We start from the raw sequence: 18,815 nt of genomic DNA, 5'->3' as shown, positions 1-18,815 counted from the left end.
TCAGAACCCTTTTCGGATGGCGAGCAGACAAGGACGCCAGGTCAGGTTGTTTGAATATGTATATACATCTGTCCTTCTACCACCGGAACTTTTTGATGCGCCCAGCAACACTATTCAGAATATATACAAAGAAGTAGAGCCCCTAGACTACTATGCGCGAGACTAGGACAGGTAGCTAGTATCCACCCAGCTAGCATATCCACTTCCCAAAACCGTCGATATGCTCACAGCACTCGAGAGCTTCGTCGCAAAGCTAGCCCGCGTACCGGACGCCCCGGTCCCGGTATTGGCATACTCGGCAAAGGTAACCTGATCGGTCCTCTCATCGCCCGTGTTCCAAATGTGCCAGCCCGCGCTGTTTATCACGCTACTCAGGCTAGTCTGCTGGAACACGACGCGGGCGTAGTTGCGCCACGGGCGGCCGAGATAATATGCGCCTGAGCTGACCGTGTTTCCGGAGGCGGCTTTGACAGTGGACTTGTTGATGACGTAGTAGGACGGATTGGAGGACGAGTCGCGGCCGTTCGCAGTGATGTAGCCCAGGGAGGCGGAGAGGACGGCGATATCGACGCCGTCGAACCAGGCCGTAGCTTGCTGGCCGAAGATAAAGTCGGTAGCACCCTCGATGTAGCATTTCGCGTAGACCTGAGCGCCGGTTTGCGCGAGGACAGTATCCTGGTAGCCCTTGAATTGCACACCATAGTATCCTTGCTTGTCGTTGTTGGCGCTGACGGCTAGTGCTTGCGAGCCCTTGCCGTAGCTGTTAACGAGGTTGATATTGTAGACCTTCAGGTTCGTAGTCCATGCACGGAGAGTGGCCGTGCCATCATTGCTTAGGCCATTGGCTTGGCTGAGGCTCTGAGTAATGGTCACGGTGTTGGCAGAGTAGCTGGAGGTGTCTGTCGTATAGCCGTAGATGGTGAGCGCCGACTTGAGAGCTTGGATGTAAACCTGCTCCTTGTAGGTTCCTTGGTTGATAAAGATGCACTGCGCAGTAGTAGTGGATGTGGAAAGGGCGTTGACGGCCGACTGGACGGTATTATACGTGCCCGAGCCACCAACGACGAGGCAGCCAGATGGCGCTGAGGTCCGGCTCGTTGAAGTGGCTCGCTTTACGGCTGGTGCAGCCAGGCCAGTGGCCACCCAAGAAAGGAAGAGAAGAAGGGAGCGCATGATGATGAAGAGGAGCGAAGAAGCGAAACCAATGAAGGCGTAACGGGTAAATCATATCGAAACAAACACTTACTTATACATACAGTAGGTGAGGTATTCATCACTGTGATGTCCTTCGGGAGGGAATGATGAGTTTCGCCACCGATATTAAGGGATTTCTCCGCCCCATACTATTTTCGCGCCAGTCAATCACGAAACATAGTCCCCGCGCGCTTGGATATGTCAAAAGAGGTTGAAACAGAACATCTCGGGAGATTTCCCCACCCCTGATTTAGATGCGGAGATATGCCGAGAGGGTGATGGGTTCCGGTTGGTGGAATCACTGCGGTCAGTGCACTTGCAGCGTCGTCATGTTAATTGAGGCGTATCGCACGCGGACATCAGAGGAGGCTGACGACGCGATGCGAAAGAGCGATGAAGGTCTGGAGTCTTTTCTTGTGGCTAGATGTCCGGACGATGTCTGCGTGCGGGCGTGCATCTGGGATCAGAGAGCCGCGAATTAGTATAGCTTATCCTGAAAGCCTGCGAAGCCCTATCGGTTGTCAATCTAGTAGCGAGGCCATGTCAAGTTGTTTGACTCTGAGTACCTTGTGATGGGGAGATGTGGTGGAGGTTCGTGGAGGCTTGCGAAGGCCAGGAGAGTCATTTTAAATAGGCGAAAAGTGGTCCGTGCATATTAACGATATGTGCTGACCTGTAGTTACGTCCATGTATCCACCTACAGGTATATCCATCATCTTGCCCCATGTATCAATGTGCGTGGCATGCCACGGGAAAATGCAGACAGAGAGAATGAAAGACCCTCACGCTCCTTCGATAGATCGCTCCCACGCAAAGCACGCTGAAGCCTTCTATACGCAGTCGAATCCTCGCTCGAGTCCTACCTCGCCGAGTACTTGCTCAGAAGGGTCTTGTTCATATCAAACTTCTTGATGACCAGACTGACTGTCAACGTGCTTGCAGAGACGCATGTCATCATGACGAACAGCGCGCGGAAGCCGTGCATATACGACTCTAGGATGGGTGTGCGCGTCGTCTCGTCCAGCGTCCTCAGGATGTACACGTAGCGCTCGGAGTCTTGAGCGATAGATGTCGAGAGGCCGTAAGCAGAGAGTTTGTTGGACATCGCATTCTGGAAGATCGTTCCCGAGAGAGCCACGCCTAAAGGCATTCCGAGGCTCCTCATAAACCCGTACATACACGCCGCCATCGCTGCATCTTCGACCTTCGAGATAGCCTGAATACCGACGTTTACGCCAGTTACAACCATCCCGGAACCGATGCCGAAAACGGCAAGGACGATGGCGAAAACGGCGGTCGTGGTGTGCAGGCCAAAGAGCAACATGAGTCCGCAACCGAGTGTGCTTATAGCCCAGCCCACCCAGATACTCCATCTGAATCGGCCAAGCCGAGTAGTCAGCCCCGCGACGATGATGGAGCCCGGGATAAAGAGGAATAGGGCTGGGAAAATGTCGATACCGGCTTTCGTGGATGATGCACCTCGGACGCTCATGCAGTAGAAGGGAATGTAGTACAACGAGGTAAAAAGCTGCACATCAGGTTAACTTTATTGGCAAGAGGGATTGCTTTGAACTTACGACTAACCCACTCATGAGCGCGCAATAGAAGGCCGCGAGAGCCGACGGGCAATAAAATATCGACATGGGCAGCAAGCTCTTCGGCTTCATCCAGATCTGCCAGCCCACGAACACCACAACGCCGATGAGCCCTATCATGATGGGAGCGAGGGTCTGTACCGAGACCCACTTGTACTGGATGAGGAAGCTCGTCATTCCGCCCACAAAGAGCGCTGCGCCAATCCAGTCGGTCGATTTCAGCTTTTGCGCGAGAGTCATCTTGGCCATGGTATTGAGCCGTACGAAGAGGAAAGCCAGGATGAAGCCTAGCACGCAGAACGGGAAATTGATGATGAAGACCTGCAAGAGAGAGGTACAGTTAGCAAATGTCTCAGAAATAGAAATGGTGACTATCGAAGATACGTACCCAACGCCACGTCGTGTGCTCTACAAGCGCACCGCCAATAACCGGTCCGACTATAGTGCCGATCGACCACGCACCGAGCACGATGGAGAAGTACTTTGGCCTCTGCCTCAAGGGGACGATGTCGCAAAAGATGACCTGGCAGAGAGTGATTATACCACCACCGCCAATGCCCTGGATAGTCCGTCCCGTCAGCATGACGGTGAAGTCATTGGCGGCGGCGCACAAGGCGGTGCCGACGGTGAAGAATGTCAAGGAGAAGAGGAGCATTTGTTGGCGGCCGAAGAACTCGGAAACAGAAGCGATGACGGGCTGGAAGACGGCGCTGGAAAGGAGATACGAAGTCCCGGCCCAGAAGGCGTCGACGGAGGTGCCATTGAGGGCTACTGCGATTTGCTAGTGGACGACATCAGTTACCATGAACAGACACGGGACGAGGATGTGACGTACCGGAAGGACAGTAACGAGGATGGTCGCGTCAAGCGAGACCATGAGCGAGATCAAGGAGAGACTGATCATGATGAACCACTCCTTCTTGTGGGGCTTCCACTCTTCGGTAGGCTTCTCGAGGGATTCGACATCAGTGCTCGTCGTCGAAACCGGCAAGATGGAGCCTGCGGTGATCGGTTTTTCGCTTGAATTGAGTTCCATGGTTGCAGCTGGAGGTGGTGTTGTAACTGGAGGTGGGGTTGCAAGATTTCGTTGTTCTTCTGATCCTCTCTCGAGCTTAACCCGGCTGTGGCCGCTGTGAGCGGAGGCATGTTTCCCTGAACGGTCCTTCCCAGTGAAAGTGAAGCTGGCCATGGTGTTTGGTCCGAACAAAACAGGAAAGAGCTGGTGAGCGAGTTATTCGACGAACAAAAGCAAGGGCGGAAAGACAGATATGTAGGCGTGGATTCCAACAGCACATGTGGTCACGACGGAGCCCAGGGAAGGAATACAATAATGGCTCAGGGTGGGACAGTGCAACGCCGGCCTACGGCTTCGCCGCACGCTCAGCAGCGGATATCCCACACGCTTTCCATTCACTATCAAGACGACCGTCTACCCAAGACACCCTTGCGTTGGCACCTTCCATGATGTATTTTTTGTGGCCCGGGTCGTGGCTCCTATCACCCACCTGGGCAAGCGTGGAATCCTCGCATCGCAACATCCTGGTCCGGGTAGTACGATCGAATCCGCAAACCGCACCGTCGGAACTCGGTACACTTTTATTCCACCGGCTCACCTTATCTGGCGAGTGAGCCGCGAAGAGTTGCAGCACGCAGTGTAGAAAAGTGGGCAAAGGGCGATGGTGTAGCTGATCTGACGTGGTGCATATCTCAGCCAGCCTGGAAGCCGACTGGCCAATCGCGGCGCGCGCTTACCCCAACAGGCATAGCAAAATTCCCGGATCGGCAGGAGCGCGAGGCGGATACCCTAATTTTGGCCCTCAGATCTACGGTTGCTTCCTCCCATCTACACGTCAAGAGCTGAGTATAGGTGCTAGACTACTCCTATCTGCAACTCTCACCGTGTCTCGGGGGCTACGACTGCATCGTAATTCCAACGCTTCGTACCAAGGCTCACGTCGCTGTTGTGCCCACATTGAACCAACGCGATGCACATTAGAAATCATAACCCCTGTCCAGTGCAACTACGAGAACATTGTTGATGTGAGCACAGAGCGTTGGACACCGAAGGAATCCGTTCCCAACCCCCCATGACCTTCCTTCGTATCACGAATATTTTCTCACAAGGTCAGAAGGGGTGGCATTTACTAATTCAAGAGTGCAGACTGTGTACGATCCTATATTCGGAGTGAAACCATTCGCTACATCCTCGAAACAACCCACTCTTGGCCGGGCGGCATCACGACAAAAATACACAGTCCCAAATTTCTACGCTCCGTACCCAGCGACCTGGTACAAAATGGCCGTCTAGACAAGCAATCGTGGCTTAGCGCCATTCCCGTTTAGATATTGTTTCGGAGCGTGTGCCTGCGCAACGAGGCTTCTCGCTGGGTAATGAATAGATTGCACGAGGCTTATTATTTACGATTGAAAGAAAGCGTGTCTTGGCCAGGCAATTTGGAATTATGGTTGGTTTATCGACATTTCGGCTGCTTTCGGAAGCAAGAGACGAAATGGAGTGCACTCAGCAAGACTGGCCGATGGAAAATGGATAGACCAGCCTTGATGAGACTCCCAGAACGCGATCGGTATGTGGTGATTCATTCTGGCATATGGGAATGTATGGATCGGCTTCTTAGAGGCTCAGCTCGTGGAACATAAACTAAGCTTAGCTTACCTATTCCCCCACGCCTCGCACGTGCATCCTTCGGAGTGCCGCGCATATACATGGAATGTTTCGGGGAGTAAGTATAGATATCTAGGGAAAACTCATCTCGCAGAGAGGGAGATAGCAGCACCACTACGCCTCTCACATCCGTTCAAGCCGGTTGGTCTCTATCACTCTTCACTGCACTCGCACCTCTTCAACTTGTCGTCATCTCACAACTTCGCATCATGTCTTTGCCCAAGGCTCGCCGCGACGCCATTCCAGGCTTTTCACAAGTCGCCCCAATGACGTGGGAGTACATTCCCTCCCTCCCTCTCGACCCACTATCAGGCAAACTCCCCCTCGACGCCCCCTCCCTCATCATCCTCTTCTCCTGGACCGGGGCCCACGGCCGCCACATCGCCAAGTACACGCAGATCTACCAGACGCTCTTCCCGACAACACGCATCCTCGTCATCACGACCTCCTCGCGAGACTTCTGGTGCCGGCCGTCAGCACGAAAGCAGGCGCTGCTCAAACCTGCCGTCGAACGCGTACAGGAATACGAAGACCACTCAAGTATCCTCATCCACGCCTTCTCGGAAGGCGGGTCCAATAAAGCCGTAGAGTTTGCGGAAGAATACTCCCACGTCACCGGGACTCGGCTTCCATGCACAGCTCTCGCATTAGACAGTACACCCGGCCATCCGCACTACCGGCGCCTCCTGACCGCATTCCAGAAGGCCTTACCACCCAATCCGTTCCTCAAAGCGACCGGCGTCGTGTTGTGCGGCGTCATTCTCGGCCTCGTATATTTCACCTACGGCGTGTTCAAAGGCTTCGAGAACAACCTGATCGCGCGCACTCGTCGCAGAGTAAATGACGCCACGTCCTGGGACCAGCGCGCTCCGCGGTGCTATCTCTATTCCCGGGCTGATGATCTTATCGCATGGCAGGATGTCCAGGAGCACATGCTAGCGGCGGCGCAGAGCGGTGTCCCGGTTATGGATGTGTGTTTCGAGAAGAGCGCGCATTGCAAGCACGCCGCGGAGGATCCGGCGCGGTACTGGAATGCGGTTGTGCTCACGTGGAGGCGCGCGCTGGGGCGCAAACTGCTGGAGGGGAAGAGGGAGAATGCTGGTGTGGAGAGGTTGATTGGCTTGCAGGTGGCTGTTATGGCGGAGAATAGTATTGGTCTTGTGGTTTGAGGTTGGGTATCTCGTCCTCAAGGGTTTAGCATATCTTGCGGCGATGGAGTTTGGTCTTGCATTTGCCGGCCTGAGGGCCTTCGGCGTATTTTTTTTTCCCTCACTGTGGTTTCCCTTTCTCCTGCATTCAGCATTTTCTTTTCATTGAGGCCGAACTAGCATATTTCCTACTCTTCAGTGCCTGTTGTTCTCCTCTTACAAGTAGACGGTAGCATAGGACTTATCTCAAGCTTATTCGCACAATACCATAGTATCAAACAACCCTCCAGCCTCCATGAACATATACTCTCCCTATCCTTCCTCTTGTCCGTCCTCTCCACCCATTAACATGAACAGGGATTCACATCTCCTCGTACTCCCTCCACCACACCCGATCCTCCTTCCTCTCCAGGTCTCATCCAGTCTCCTCATGTCCCTCTCTCGTCGAAACCCACTTTTCTTCTGCATCTGAGCAGCGCAGCGTGCTGCGCGCCACTCCCTACAAGTTCCCACCACACTTACATATCCCGCTTCGACGACGTCTTCCCCGCCACCCGCTCTAAGTCCGCCCGCGTCAACGAGGCCCTTCTCCAGCACAACCTTTGCCGCACAAGACGCCCGCGCTGCGCCAGGTCCCCTAGCGCTACATCGAGATGCAGGTGCGGCTGCGCGCGAGCATGGCGAGGAGAGCCGGGTTTCTGCGCGGGAGATGGTGCGATGGCACGATGACTTCGTAGGTATAGCGAGGCATAGTGATGAGTCTAGAAGGTGTCGCGTTAGAGGATTTTAGCCGAGGAATAGAGTAGAGGTGTTGTGGTGTTGACGTAGTTGCGTTCTGAGCGCGGCTGGTCCGCTGCAGCCAGAGACCCCTTCTTTCTCTCCCTCATCTTCACTACATCCTCCCTTTTCCCTCACATACGCACCGTGTCTATCCCCCTCCCACACTCCTCACTCTCCTCTCCTCAGCCCCCTAAACCCCGTCAGCCCACATCCACATCCGCATCCGCCTTAGGCAAACAAACCCCACCTCATCAATCCCATCATTATCCATATCGCAAACCCAAATTCGCATGACATCCTAAAACGCGCAAAACCATACCACGCATTAACGCTATATCCGAAGCGATCCTCGTATGTATCGCCGATCAAAGCATCGAGAACCGATCGGCGTTAAAATTGGGGCGTGTTTCAAGACCAGGAACAGGGGGCTTCGAGCGATGGGACTTGCGTTCATCTCCCGCTGATTGACGGGTGGACGCGTGCATGCGCTTTAATCGTTAAGCAGATGGGGTTTGGAAAGATGCTCTGCTGGAACATTATCGCTCATTCATGATAGCTGGTATTACTGCTTCTCTATGAGCGAGCGCATCATCATGCCCTCAACTCCTCGCTCGCGGCAATCGTCGCGCTTCCGCCACCCCTCGCCTCAGCAATCAACTGCGTCCCCACCACCGCGCCTGTCGTCTTACTCTTAAACACACCGCTAATAGCCATGAGGCCCAAAAACGGCTCATACACATACTCCTCCTCAATGACCTCCTGGCCCTTGTACGTCACGGTCTGGTTAAATCCGTTAAACCGCATGTCCTTTGCATAGTTCCCCACAACTGTGGTGCTCGAAACGCGACCGCTATTGTCGAGATGCTGTTCCACGATGTCGCCATTCTGCGCGAGAATGCGGTTCTTGTTGTTGTTGCCGCTGAAGTCATGGACGGAATAGAGGATATTGTTTTCGAGCTCGAACTGCATGAGGTCGAGGCTGCGTTTGGCGTTGCTGTCGGAGCCGGTGACGTCGCCGATTAGGTTGCCCGTGTCGTTGATGATGGTGCCGAGGCCATTGCCGAGCTCGGCGATGATGGGGTTGAGGTCGATGGAGGAGAGGGTGTCGTTCTGTAGCAGGGCTCGTTAGCAAGGTTTATGAGGTTTCTTGAGGAAGAACTTACGATCATGAGGACTAGATTGGCTAGACGTGCTTCAAGAACCACCTTTGCGGTGACGTTCTGAATGAGCAGCCGCACCCTAGAGATTGAGAGGTCTACGCCCGCATTGAATTGGAGCAATTGGAGGACCTGCGCATCTAGGTTGATCTTCGCTGTGAGGTTTTGCACGTCGATGCTGATTTCGCCGACGTGCACTGAAGCCTAATAACTGTAAGCGATTGATTCTAAACGATGAAGGGATTCCTTACATTCAGATAAACGTCGGGTTCCGGTACTGAAGAGGAAACGTTGTTGTTCGTATTTTCCGTCTCATATACCACGGCAAGCGGGTCGCCATCCTCTCGAATATCGAGCTTGTAGCCTGTGTAGCCGTCATTGTCTCCAATGCTTTGGCAGGCAGCCAGAAGTGGAAGGAGAAGCAAGGTGAGGAAGGGGAAGAGTGAGTGCAACATCTTGAACGTATGTTGCTTCTTGAGAAAAAGAGAGCGGACGTAGCTCGATTAGCCACAAAAGACAGCGTCAAAAGCGGAAAGAAGGGAACTTGACGTGAGCTGTCAGTCGAGTGCTTTGCTGCGGGGGCTTACCGTTGACAAAAAGGTTTGTAAACGTGATGTGCCAGCATGGATGCATGAACCACGCCAACGCGTACATCTGGCGGCCAAAAGAATTAGATTAAGGAGACCAATCCGAAGCCTTCTAGCCGTTCGAAAAACTGGTTTTCTGCGCGCTATACCGGATTCTAGGTGATTGATCCTGGGAATTTCTATGGAGGCAGCCCTGCCTGCACCCCTGTCCTCGCCTAGACTTGGGGTTTTACCCGAAATTAGGTTATGGGAAACGCGATTTGCATGTTCGCCAACGGCGCTGTTTAAAAGTTAGCAGGGACGCGATTTCTCGAAACTTTACCTTGACCTCCTCCTTCGTTCTCGTTGCTACGTCGCCAAAGTCGCAAACATGCCGTCTCTCCTTTCTTTTCGCATGCTTCTTTTCGTCCTGTCCTTTGCGACGCAAATTCTAGCACAGACTGCCACTTCCGCTGCAACGACTCAGCCCAGTCCAAGCACAACCAGAGCACCGATTGGGAATGGAACTACGACGACTCCGCCAGATGTTCAGACCACATCAACACCTCCAGATGTATATCTGAACGTTCCGGAACTGCACGTTGGCCGGATTGAGCTGGATGTGGAGGAGCTACAAGCCGACATCAACCTGAATGCGAAGGTTGCCGGACTCGTACAGGTCAATGCAGGCGTTCAAGTATCAGTCCAGAAGATCAACGTTACGATTGCGGATGTAGACGCAAATCTGGAGCTCATCGTGCGCCTCGGCCATCTCGTGGACATTGTGGAGCGCGTCTTCGATTCTCTCGACCTCAACCCGCTCCTGCTCAGTCTGATCGGCAACGTAACGAATCTGATCGGAGAGGTGATTGGCGCGGTTGACGGTCTCCTTGGATCTATCACGCAGGGTGGGAAGACTCTAAACTTCCTGGTCGACAACCTTGGCAACATCGTCCAGGAAGTGGTGGGAGGAGCTGAGGGTGCGCTGTCAACGATTGTCGGTAACTACAAGCAGAGTACGTATCCGAAATTCCTTGAGGGCTAGATCATTTGCTAACTGGGCCTAGACATGACGCAAGTCGGAGACGAGAAGCAACTCGGCAACGGGCTGATCCAGAAGACGTTCTCCTTCGAGCAACTGGGGTCCCTAGTCGATATCATCTTTAACACTGCGGGACAAGTCGTCCAGGCCACGGTGCAAAAGAAGAGCGGGGGAGGATCAACAACCACAACGCCATCAGCTTCGACAGCAACGCCTGTAACGCTGCCCGTCAGCACGGCCGTTGAGACATCAACATAGCCCTCGTCAATAGTCCCTGAAAATAATGTTAATCTTTGCATGATGAACAACGTCATTCGTTTGCCGCGTTCGGAGATGATGGGTTTCAGAAACAGCAGCTGCATATGCAAGTTCGCGACTGCCAATGAACGACGTCGGCGCCAGCCGCGCGTCAGTAAAAGTGCCGAAGGATGGAGAATGGAAGGGGACAAGACGGCTGCCGGCAGTACGGAGCGCGTAATTGGTGGGGTTGCTTTGCCGTTCGCGATGAGGGGTGCTGGCGTTGATGGGGAAGTTGGATGGACGGGGCGAGGTTGGAGGAAGGTTGGATGGCAGGGGTTCCCAAGCGAGTTAGCGCCAAATGTCTACCGGGTTGATTCAGGAGGTCACTGCATCACCCTCGCCAAGATCTCAAGCTTGCAACCACCATCTGCTCAACCCCTCTTTTCGATCTATCAGAAATCTTGGAGGTCCGTGTATCCGATACGTTTTCCAGTTTTGCCATATGAGAGCATGGCTTGTGGCGTGATGTGTTGCACAAGAGATATCAAGATAAGCATGCTATAGCCTCCCCAGCCCTATAAGACTATTGTCGGGTACCAAGTGAGTGTCTTCGCTTCCTAGGCGACTCTGGACGATCAAGACGATCTGAAACATCACTCGTATATCCAAATTGAACAGTCGCCTTGTCTGGACGTCGAGACTTTTTGTCATTTGGACGTCACTGCGAACGAGCCGATATCCGGACGGCAAAGGCGGGAATCGGGCTATCTTTGAGCGTACTTGATTTGACCTTGGGGATCAGACTAGAGAGAGAATAAGTGGAGCGCCGCCGTAATGTTCGAGGGGTTCAACATTATTCCTGAAGTAAGACGAGGAAGTCCATACTCCTCACTGCCTCTCATGTCTCATTCGTAGCTCGTTCGCGGTTTTGGCCACACGGCATTGACCTCGTCGCAGCTCACTCCGCTATATCCACTCACCAGAAGCTTCTGTTCCTTGTGGCACGATATCCCACTTCAATGACTCTCCGCTCTCTCCTCAGAAATCTCCTTCCTCGCCCCGCCACACAGATCGTAGAGGAATGCTCTCTTACTTACATCATGGGTCCCGCTTTACCCGCATCGCGGTCTTACAGCTGACTGTACTACGATCAGCAAGCGCTTTCGACGCGCATCCCGGTCATACACATTCTGTTTCAGTATTTTCATATATCTATCTCACTTCTCCCACAGCCTGTACACTCGCCCATACAGCCGTCCATCTATTCGGAAGCCTCACTCTCAGTATCTTCTCCCGCTTCAAGCGCTTCCAATCCTACTCAAATCGCTACTACAGCCACCTCACTAAGCTTCGGCCCTTTGCACCGCTCTCAATTTCCGGCAGAAAACGGCTGCGAGTCCTCTTGCATTCCGCGTAAACCATGAACAAGGACTTCAGGCCGCCGTTTCCGAAGGAAAGATTTCTGTCCACGAGCACGGCTCGCGGACGCCCATTACCGCCATTGCCAACGCAAGGTCCCAGATATCGCTTGGGGATACGCCGGCGGATACAGTCCATCACGAATTGTCGCCCTTCGTAGTCGAGCGCGTTCGACGATCATGAGAGGAGCTTTTTAAATTTCAGCCAGGTAGAGATTACCGTTATGGAGACCCTACTTTGCCCCAATACCTGAGACGTTCGGGATGAATGACCATGCTCAGGTCGCTCGATATCGATTTCGAGTGAGCAGAATAACAAATCACCCGGGAATACACCCTCTTCCCGGTTTCTCCAATTCCAAAAAAGATAATATGGTACCATATGCAGAAATGCACCCACTGCACCTGGGGTCCTGATCGGAGATGCCTGCTGATCGCGGGAGGAGTGGAAAAGAAGACAGATCAGGCGGAGAGCCTATTCAAAGATGCAGAGAGAAGAGGAGAAACATAACCTAGACATTGATCGGATCGCCCGTCCCGCTACGTTTCTAAGTATCCGGCTCAAGAATAGTCAACCGCGAAACTGATCTGCCAGTGGGTGACCTTGTCCAGACCAATGCTCGGAGGAAAGTCGTTCGGAACGATCTGGTTGAGAGTTGGCTTCATCCAAGGCAAGGCGTGCTTTTCCTTCATCACGACGGTGATGGTGTCACCGGCAGAGTGTTGACTGGACAACCCGATTCGGATCTGACTGACTACGTCGTTCCTCCGGATCCAGCGATTCCATGTCGGATGTTGGTTGTTCACCAGCTGCTCCAAGCCGCGCGCCCGAACTTCGCTCACAGCGGCCAGCTGCTGGAAGACGATGGTGTAATCCGGGAACCTCAGCTTGTGCTTCACGAGACGGAGCAGGTCCCGACCGCGCATGTCGTCCTGGCGAAGGAATATCCTCAGCTCGCCTGCCGTGTTGGTGCTGGCTTCGAAGTGCGCTTTGGTCTCTTTCAATCGGGAGGGGAAGAACGCGGAGAGATAGTTATCGAGCGCGCACAGCGGTATCTTGTGACTGCCCATCCACCATGGTCGGAACTCGCGTCGGATCTGCGTGCATGATTGTGTGAGGCTTAGGTATGGGATCGGCTGGGGTGTGTTGGCTGGCAAGGGCGATTCTCCGCGCTTGGGCTTCTTCCGGAAAGAGCTGGCGGGGAAGCTTCGGTAGGAGATGTCGAACGCGTATTGGTAAATTCGATTCCGCAGCTCTACAATTATTAGGGGGTTTCTAGAAGGATTGGCGGTAATAATAATAAACTAACCTCCTGGTAGATCGAGAAATCGGAAGGATTCCTTCATCTGCCGTGGGCGTTTCGCTATCGCTTTAGCTTCGTCGCCGTTGTAGCGGTCCCGCTTCGTACCGGTTCGCTTGCTGCCGACGGTGTCAACAGCTTTTGTTTGACGCCCGCGCGCCCTGTATCAATTGTCATTAGCGCCAGAAGCTTCAAATAGAGAAGTACATTGAGGTTGAGGTACCTACATGGCTGGTGTAGGGGGAGAGACGCAGGGTTGTGGGAGAAGAGAGTTGCGGGCGTGTTTGAAGATGTTGGAGAAGTGAGAGGTTGTGGCTTCGTATGTTGGCGCGGAAACGGTGGGTTAGGGGCTTGTGCGGGGCAGTGGCCGGATGCCTTGATGCATCAGATATGAGTGGTCAAGTTCCACGAGCGCTGGCGGCCTCCTGATTCACTTGGGATGGTCTCAGCCCATAGGTCTGAATTCAGCATCCGATGCCCTCCCGCAACCTTTTCGGAATCGACTCACAAGATCATGACCGAATATTCTACAGAGAAGACTCGCTGCATGTTACAAGACATCCACGCCACATGCTTGATCGACGGCACGTGGCTTCGTGTGACCGCGTTTAGCGCGCTTTTTGGCGAAGGCGCCCATTCATCACGTTGAAGCTCGAGGAAGTGGCTACTTCTATAGCTCTCCTTTAAGGTGAGCCACCGAGCCATTTAAGATTATTCCCGCTCTGGATCATTCATGTTGAAGGGCGGAAGATGGTGTGTATCCGAATCGGGCTAGAGCGAGGTCCGTGCACTGCCCCAATTTGAAGCTATCGCGACTTGCCCAACGCAACCTCCGCCTTGTTTCCCGTCACCAATTGATGGCACCTCGAGGTGCTACCCTCCCTATAGGGCCCCAGACCAGCCTCCGGAGTTGCAGTTCTTCAATTGCGGGATTTCATAACATGGCGCTGCCGACTATTCTGCTTTGCGAGTTCCGAACCGACGCCATAAGCGATTGGGTCCCAGGAAAGCTCGCCCAAACGTACAAGGTACTTATGAAAATGGGGATACCTCGCATCAAATCAGGCTCGTGCTAACAGCTGTAGCAACTCGAATCGCTGACCTACAGTATCTTGTCCAAGGATCCGCAGCAATGGACCGTGCATTTCCACTTAGAGGACGGCGTGTGCGAAGGAAAGGCACTCCCCTTACTCTGGAATAACGGAGCCTACTTTGACGAAGGCTGCCTCACTACAGGTACGTAAGGTTCCTGGTGCTAAATTCATCGGTCTCATCAATGCGCAAAATGTTCTGAAGTGCCCTCATGAAGGCCGTTTCAGATACCACAAGCTGTTGATTAAGACATGAAGTACTCTTACGCACTTCGAAGGCCACACTGACCTTGTACCCCTGCCTTTAGGCAAACTCCACCTGTTCGCTCATTTTGAGAGGATTGGCGCTAGAAGCTTTACCAGTTCGCAGCCTCGAACTGTCAGCACTGCAGCATCGACTGTGGTCGACACGGGGACTTCCTCTCGGCCAGCTACCCATTCCAGCTCTTTGACGATGATGGATGAAGTTGGCTTTTCGCTCGGCGGGCGACCAATATTGCAGTCTATGCCGTTGCCCTTGACCATTCCACAAAAGCGGAAGCGCCATCTGGTACGTAGGCCACGTCATACTCTAGCCTATCTTAGCTTTTACCTGAGGAAAGCTCTTGCCGAAGATCTCCAGCACTTGATGGCCTAAGCTATACTAGAGAGTTAACTCCCTCTTGATTTAAGATATCTGCTAATGTACCGCTACCTGTGTAGGTACAGGATCTGTCATCAGATTCAGAGTCAGAGGAATCTAGAGAAACCCACTTCCTTCTCAGCCCAAGCGATAACGGAGCCGAGACCGAGTCAAACGAAGAAGGTGATGCGGTCGCTGTACAGCCCCAAATACCACCCGTCTTCAAGTCCCCGCCGCTTCCGCTAAGCGCTACCCCTACCCAGCATGCGATAGACTTCAAAGCTTGCATAACTGTAAACGCAGCTCACGGAAGCTATGGCCATAAGCACAACTGGTACGTACTCCGTCAGACCCGTTCCCCGTTTGTGCATACCCCGGCGAAGCATATCGGGCTACATTTCTCTTCTTCCGCTTCGTGGGTGTTCAGCGCTCCCATCCTGGGTGACGGAGTCCAAAAATGGTATAATCTTGAGGATTCCTCAATTCTCTTCCACATCGCAGACTATTCTTGCTTCATTCCCCGCAGTCATAGATAACCTGGTGAAGCCCTCCAGGGTGACTTTCCCAAACGCAGGGTGACCATTGGTTGAGAGTCATCGCTAACCTTACCTCCACTTGTAGGGACGACATCAAAAAGGCATACCAGTATAAAGTAGCGCATGCTCGCCTCATCAAAGGGATATACGGTACTCCATCGATTGTCACATGCGACCGCTGCCAGAAAGAAGGACGCGAATGCCGCATATACCATCCGGATCTGAAGGCAGCCAGGGCTGCACCGGGAGCCTGCGGCGAATGTCGCCTCCATAGTAATACTTGCACCATGGGTGGCCGCGGTCATCGTAACTCAAAGAAACGACTTTCGAGCGCACTTCCGGAAGCTCCTCCCGCTAAAATGCCCCGGCTCAGCAGTACCATTGAGAAAGCCAAAATTATGTTCTATTGTCCAGTGGTTACCTGCCCACGGCGGTCAGAGGGCTTCAACTGTCGACCCAATTTTGTGCGGCACGTCGAGCATGCACACCCTGAAGTCGACTCGGCACGCCTTGAAGAGGGAAGTCGCGTCAGCGTACCCAACAAGGAGCGATCCGTGAGCGAGTTCGCGTCGGGATCTCAGCGCGCGGGTGGCGGAGAACGCACCTTCATTTGCCCGGTGGAAGAGTGTACAAGCCGGGCAGCGGGAGGCTATACTCGTGGTGACCACTTCCGCCGCCATATTCGCAGTGCTCACCCAGATTCCGGTACGTAAAACGTTGTTGAAGTACTCCAGGGCGCGTTCCCCACAGGCTAATATAATGTCTCTAGTGCACGCGCAAATTTTGGAAGCTGTGCTTGCTAAGACGCGAATTATCCTCCCACTACCCCCACCCCAGTCGGAATACACCGCCGATTTCGAGGCTGCAGCGAGCATAAACGCTCCCTCTGGCTCTTTCGGTCACCGCGAGAGCCGTCAGTGGGTGAGTAGATCCTTCACACGTCGTCGCATGTGCCCACCATGTCTCCATCAATTGGGAGTCTACAAGATTAGCTATATAGGATCACTCAAGCACCGATCTTCGTCTCTCCCGGGCTGTATCATACTTTAACGCACATGCTAATCCTTGCAGACGAGATCGCACCCTACCGTTCGAGCCCGAATCGCCCACGCGAAGCTGATCCAAGGAAAGTACGGCGTGATAGCTCCAGAGAGCTGCCCCAACTGCCGCAAGCGGGGAACCACTTGTATGCTGTATCATCCTGGACTGAAGGACGTGGGTCGCGCACTGGGCACCCACTGCGGAGAGTGTAGGGACCGGAACGTGAAGTGTGACATGCCCCCTAATGTATTCGCAAAGATCCTCCAACACGCCGAAGACGCACCGGATCAGCCAGAGGAGGACGGACAGGACGATGAGGACGGCACTTTACCCGAAGGAGGAGGCACCCATGCCAACGACGCGCATCCTTCCCAACGCATGCAAGATGGCGAAATCCCCGATAGTGACGATCCTGACTTGAAACTGGAGCGAGGGGAGCGACATGGTACAGACGCAGATGAGTTTGGAGGCGACTTTGATGGTGACTATGCGTTCAATTGACGAGGAGGGAACGGGTGCTGGAGATCAAGAGACGCCACCGGAAGGACAGGACTACTACTATTCCAAGTACTTGGACTAGCACTTTGAGGATGTTGGCGAGGAGGAAGATATGGCTGTCGCTGTATAGTCGAGGGTAGTGTCATTCAATGCTTGACAGAGCAGTCTGTCATGGTTATAGGCATAGGCTGTTGAGATTTCTATACGGATGCAGCCCCTTAAGGAATGTCAGGCCCTTGATCTTAACTGAGTGTTCACGGGTTCTGAGTGTTCGGACGTGGAAGTAGCTTAATTGAGCGACCAGTTCGAGCTTCTCTGGTCATTTGTGACTAACAACTCCAATATGCAAATTGTGCAGAAGCATCCATGGCAAATTATTCATTACGTCTATATAATCCTTTGATCATGTTAGCTCGGCTCGCTCTCTGCAACTGAGGAACGCTCGTCCCTCATAAACGAGCTATTCGCTAACTCGACACTCTAGCTGCGCAACCGACTCCATACCTCGTTGTATTCGCTCTACTGGTTCTTCGCATCCCTAGCCGCTTTCCTCAACGCACGCTTCCTGATATCTTCATGCATACCCCTGTTGATTTTGACAACGATTTGCGACCTCTCGCCCAAGAACCTTGACAAGAACCACTGCATAAGCCCATGGCTCCAGTACGGGGTACTTGTAAATGCGACGTTCTGCGCACCACCGCTCCTCCCAATCTTGCCCAGCACAGCCTGCACGAACTGGCGTGGGTTTGGTACCAGCGCTGATGTCTTGCGGATCTTGGACATGGCGGTCGTAACGAGGTGGGATTGGATGCACTGCACGTGCACGCCGTGGGGCTGCAGTTCGGAGCCGAGGGCGGTCGACCACTGCTGGAGGAAAGCTTTGCTGCCAGAGTAGGTAGCGAGCAGGGGTGTAGGGAAGAAGCCGCCGAAGGAGGCCATGGTGAGAATCAGGCCACGCTTGCGGGAGATCATGCCGGGGGCGATGAGCTTGGTTACGCGGAGGGTAGCCATGCAGTTGATCATTATGATATCGTTCATTTCCTGCGCTGGTGTTTCCACAAACGGCACGGGGATGCTGTGGCTCAATCCCACGTTGTTCACCAGGATGCTGACATCGAGGCCATCGGCCAGCTTGCGCAGCGCAGTGTAGTCGGAGTCCTTGTTCTGCGAGAAGTCCATTGCGAGCGTCTTGGTGCTAATCTTCGGGCCATATTTGGAGGAGATTTCGGAGGCGAGGGTATCGAGCTTGGATTGAGTGCGCGAGATGAGGATGATGTTGTAGCCCTTCTTCGCAAGGGCGAGGGCAAATTCTTTGCCGATGCCGTCGCTGGCGCCGGTTATGAGAGCCCAGGAGCCGCGGGGCCCGAAGCTGCTGATCTAGATACTGTTAGCGATTGAATTACCTTGGGGAAGAGGAGGGCAGGAGACGTACGGGCTTGCCTGGTAGTACGAATAAGCTGAACAGGACCCTGATGAAGCTAAAGATCGGTGCGACGATGGTGAAGATGCCGGCGAGCAGAACGGAGGAAACGAGAATGAAGGAGGAATTGGACTCGAACTGGACTCCGAGGTAGTCCGTGACTTTCTTGATTGCATCCATGATGAGTTGTGGTGAGAGGAAAAGGCAGAATGCGGACTGTTGGAGGGAAAGATGCGTGCTCGAAATAAATGTTGAACTCGGAGGTGAGCTGTTGGCCCCGAGTTTTGTAGACCCCCGAGACAGCGCCGCACTGTGCTCGACCCGGCGAAAAGGGGCCTTGGCTTCTCGATTGGCAATTCTGATAATGTAACAAGCCGGCGGAGGGCTTCAGCTTGTAATGAATCGGACTTCGCGGAATTGTTGTCGAATCGATTATTGCGCCGGCCAATCAGACATCAGTAAGCTAGAAAGCTTGGCAGA

At 53.5% G+C, this 18,815-nt stretch overlaps 9 protein-coding genes across 9 annotated transcripts; 4 read left to right on the top strand and 5 right to left on the bottom strand.

Moving 5' to 3' along the window:
* Positions 1 to 149: 149 nt before the first annotated feature.
* BU26DRAFT_161134 (carbohydrate esterase family 8 protein) lies at positions 150 to 1,310 on the bottom strand. Its single transcript, XM_033820129.1, has one exon. The coding sequence runs from the start codon at positions 1,171 to 1,173 to the stop codon at positions 163 to 165; it is 1,011 nt and encodes a 336-aa protein (XP_033677434.1). The 5' UTR covers positions 1,174 to 1,310; the 3' UTR covers positions 150 to 162.
* Positions 1,311 to 2,053: 743 nt separating this feature from the next.
* BU26DRAFT_439006 (MFS general substrate transporter) lies at positions 2,054 to 3,825 on the bottom strand (the record flags this gene model as incomplete). The annotated part of the gene is made up of 4 exons (XM_033824322.1): positions 2,054 to 2,722; positions 2,772 to 3,110; positions 3,178 to 3,560; positions 3,603 to 3,825. The coding sequence occupies 4 exons, from the start codon at positions 3,823 to 3,825 to the stop codon at positions 2,054 to 2,056; spliced, it is 1,614 nt and encodes a 537-aa protein (XP_033677433.1).
* Positions 3,826 to 5,705: 1,880 nt separating this feature from the next.
* On the top strand, positions 5,706 to 6,548 carry BU26DRAFT_402816 (uncharacterized protein; the record flags this gene model as incomplete). The annotated part of the gene is made up of 1 exon (XM_033822821.1): positions 5,706 to 6,548. A coding segment is annotated over one exon (843 nt), but the record flags the coding sequence as incomplete, so codon positions are not given.
* Positions 6,549 to 7,991: 1,443 nt separating this feature from the next.
* Positions 7,992 to 9,012, bottom strand: BU26DRAFT_438749 (uncharacterized protein; the record flags this gene model as incomplete). The annotated part of the gene is made up of 3 exons (XM_033824304.1): positions 7,992 to 8,510; positions 8,564 to 8,761; positions 8,809 to 9,012. The coding sequence occupies 3 exons, from the start codon at positions 9,010 to 9,012 to the stop codon at positions 7,992 to 7,994; spliced, it is 921 nt and encodes a 306-aa protein (XP_033677431.1).
* Positions 9,013 to 9,476: 464 nt separating this feature from the next.
* BU26DRAFT_494972 (uncharacterized protein) lies at positions 9,477 to 10,673 on the top strand. The gene is made up of 2 exons (XM_033826204.1): positions 9,477 to 10,139; positions 10,191 to 10,673. The coding sequence occupies exons 1-2, from the start codon at positions 9,515 to 9,517 to the stop codon at positions 10,421 to 10,423; spliced, it is 858 nt and encodes a 285-aa protein (XP_033677430.1). The 5' UTR covers positions 9,477 to 9,514; the 3' UTR covers positions 10,424 to 10,673.
* A 717-nt stretch (positions 10,674 to 11,390) lies between these two features.
* Positions 11,391 to 11,911, top strand: BU26DRAFT_161056 (uncharacterized protein). The gene has a single exon (XM_033820127.1). It carries the CDS (start codon positions 11,487 to 11,489, stop codon positions 11,820 to 11,822), a length of 336 nt encoding a protein of 111 aa, XP_033677429.1. The 5' UTR covers positions 11,391 to 11,486; the 3' UTR covers positions 11,823 to 11,911.
* Positions 11,912 to 12,294: 383 nt separating this feature from the next.
* BU26DRAFT_161059 (uncharacterized protein) lies at positions 12,295 to 13,465 on the bottom strand. Its single transcript, XM_033820128.1, has 3 exons — positions 13,352 to 13,465; positions 13,134 to 13,285; positions 12,295 to 13,079 (listed from the first exon to the last, which is right to left on the bottom strand). Coding segments are annotated over exons 1-3 (849 nt in total). The 5' UTR covers positions 13,354 to 13,465; the 3' UTR covers positions 12,295 to 12,384.
* A 600-nt stretch (positions 13,466 to 14,065) lies between these two features.
* On the top strand, positions 14,066 to 16,086 carry BU26DRAFT_438792 (uncharacterized protein; the record flags this gene model as incomplete). Its single annotated transcript, XM_033824308.1, has 5 exons — positions 14,066 to 14,152; positions 14,210 to 14,360; positions 14,524 to 14,765; positions 14,918 to 15,171; positions 15,459 to 16,086. 5 exons carry the CDS (start codon positions 14,066 to 14,068, stop codon positions 16,084 to 16,086), a joined length of 1,362 nt encoding a protein of 453 aa, XP_033677427.1.
* A 1,098-nt stretch (positions 16,087 to 17,184) lies between these two features.
* On the bottom strand, positions 17,185 to 18,743 carry BU26DRAFT_494968 (NAD(P)-binding protein). The gene is made up of 2 exons (XM_033826203.1): positions 18,348 to 18,743; positions 17,185 to 18,292 (listed from the first exon to the last, which is right to left on the bottom strand). The coding sequence occupies exons 1-2, from the start codon at positions 18,513 to 18,515 to the stop codon at positions 17,432 to 17,434; spliced, it is 1,029 nt and encodes a 342-aa protein (XP_033677426.1). The 5' UTR covers positions 18,516 to 18,743; the 3' UTR covers positions 17,185 to 17,431.
* Between the last annotated feature and the right edge of the window lie 72 nt (positions 18,744 to 18,815).

Source organism: Trematosphaeria pertusa (genome assembly GCF_010094035.1).
Source record: "Trematosphaeria pertusa strain CBS 122368 unplaced genomic scaffold BU26scaffold_20, whole genome shotgun sequence".
Lineage (NCBI taxonomy): Eukaryota > Fungi > Ascomycota > Dothideomycetes > Pleosporales > Trematosphaeriaceae > Trematosphaeria > Trematosphaeria pertusa.
Note: the sequence above shows the minus strand (reverse complement) of the source record. Positions and strands in the feature narration are given on the sequence as shown.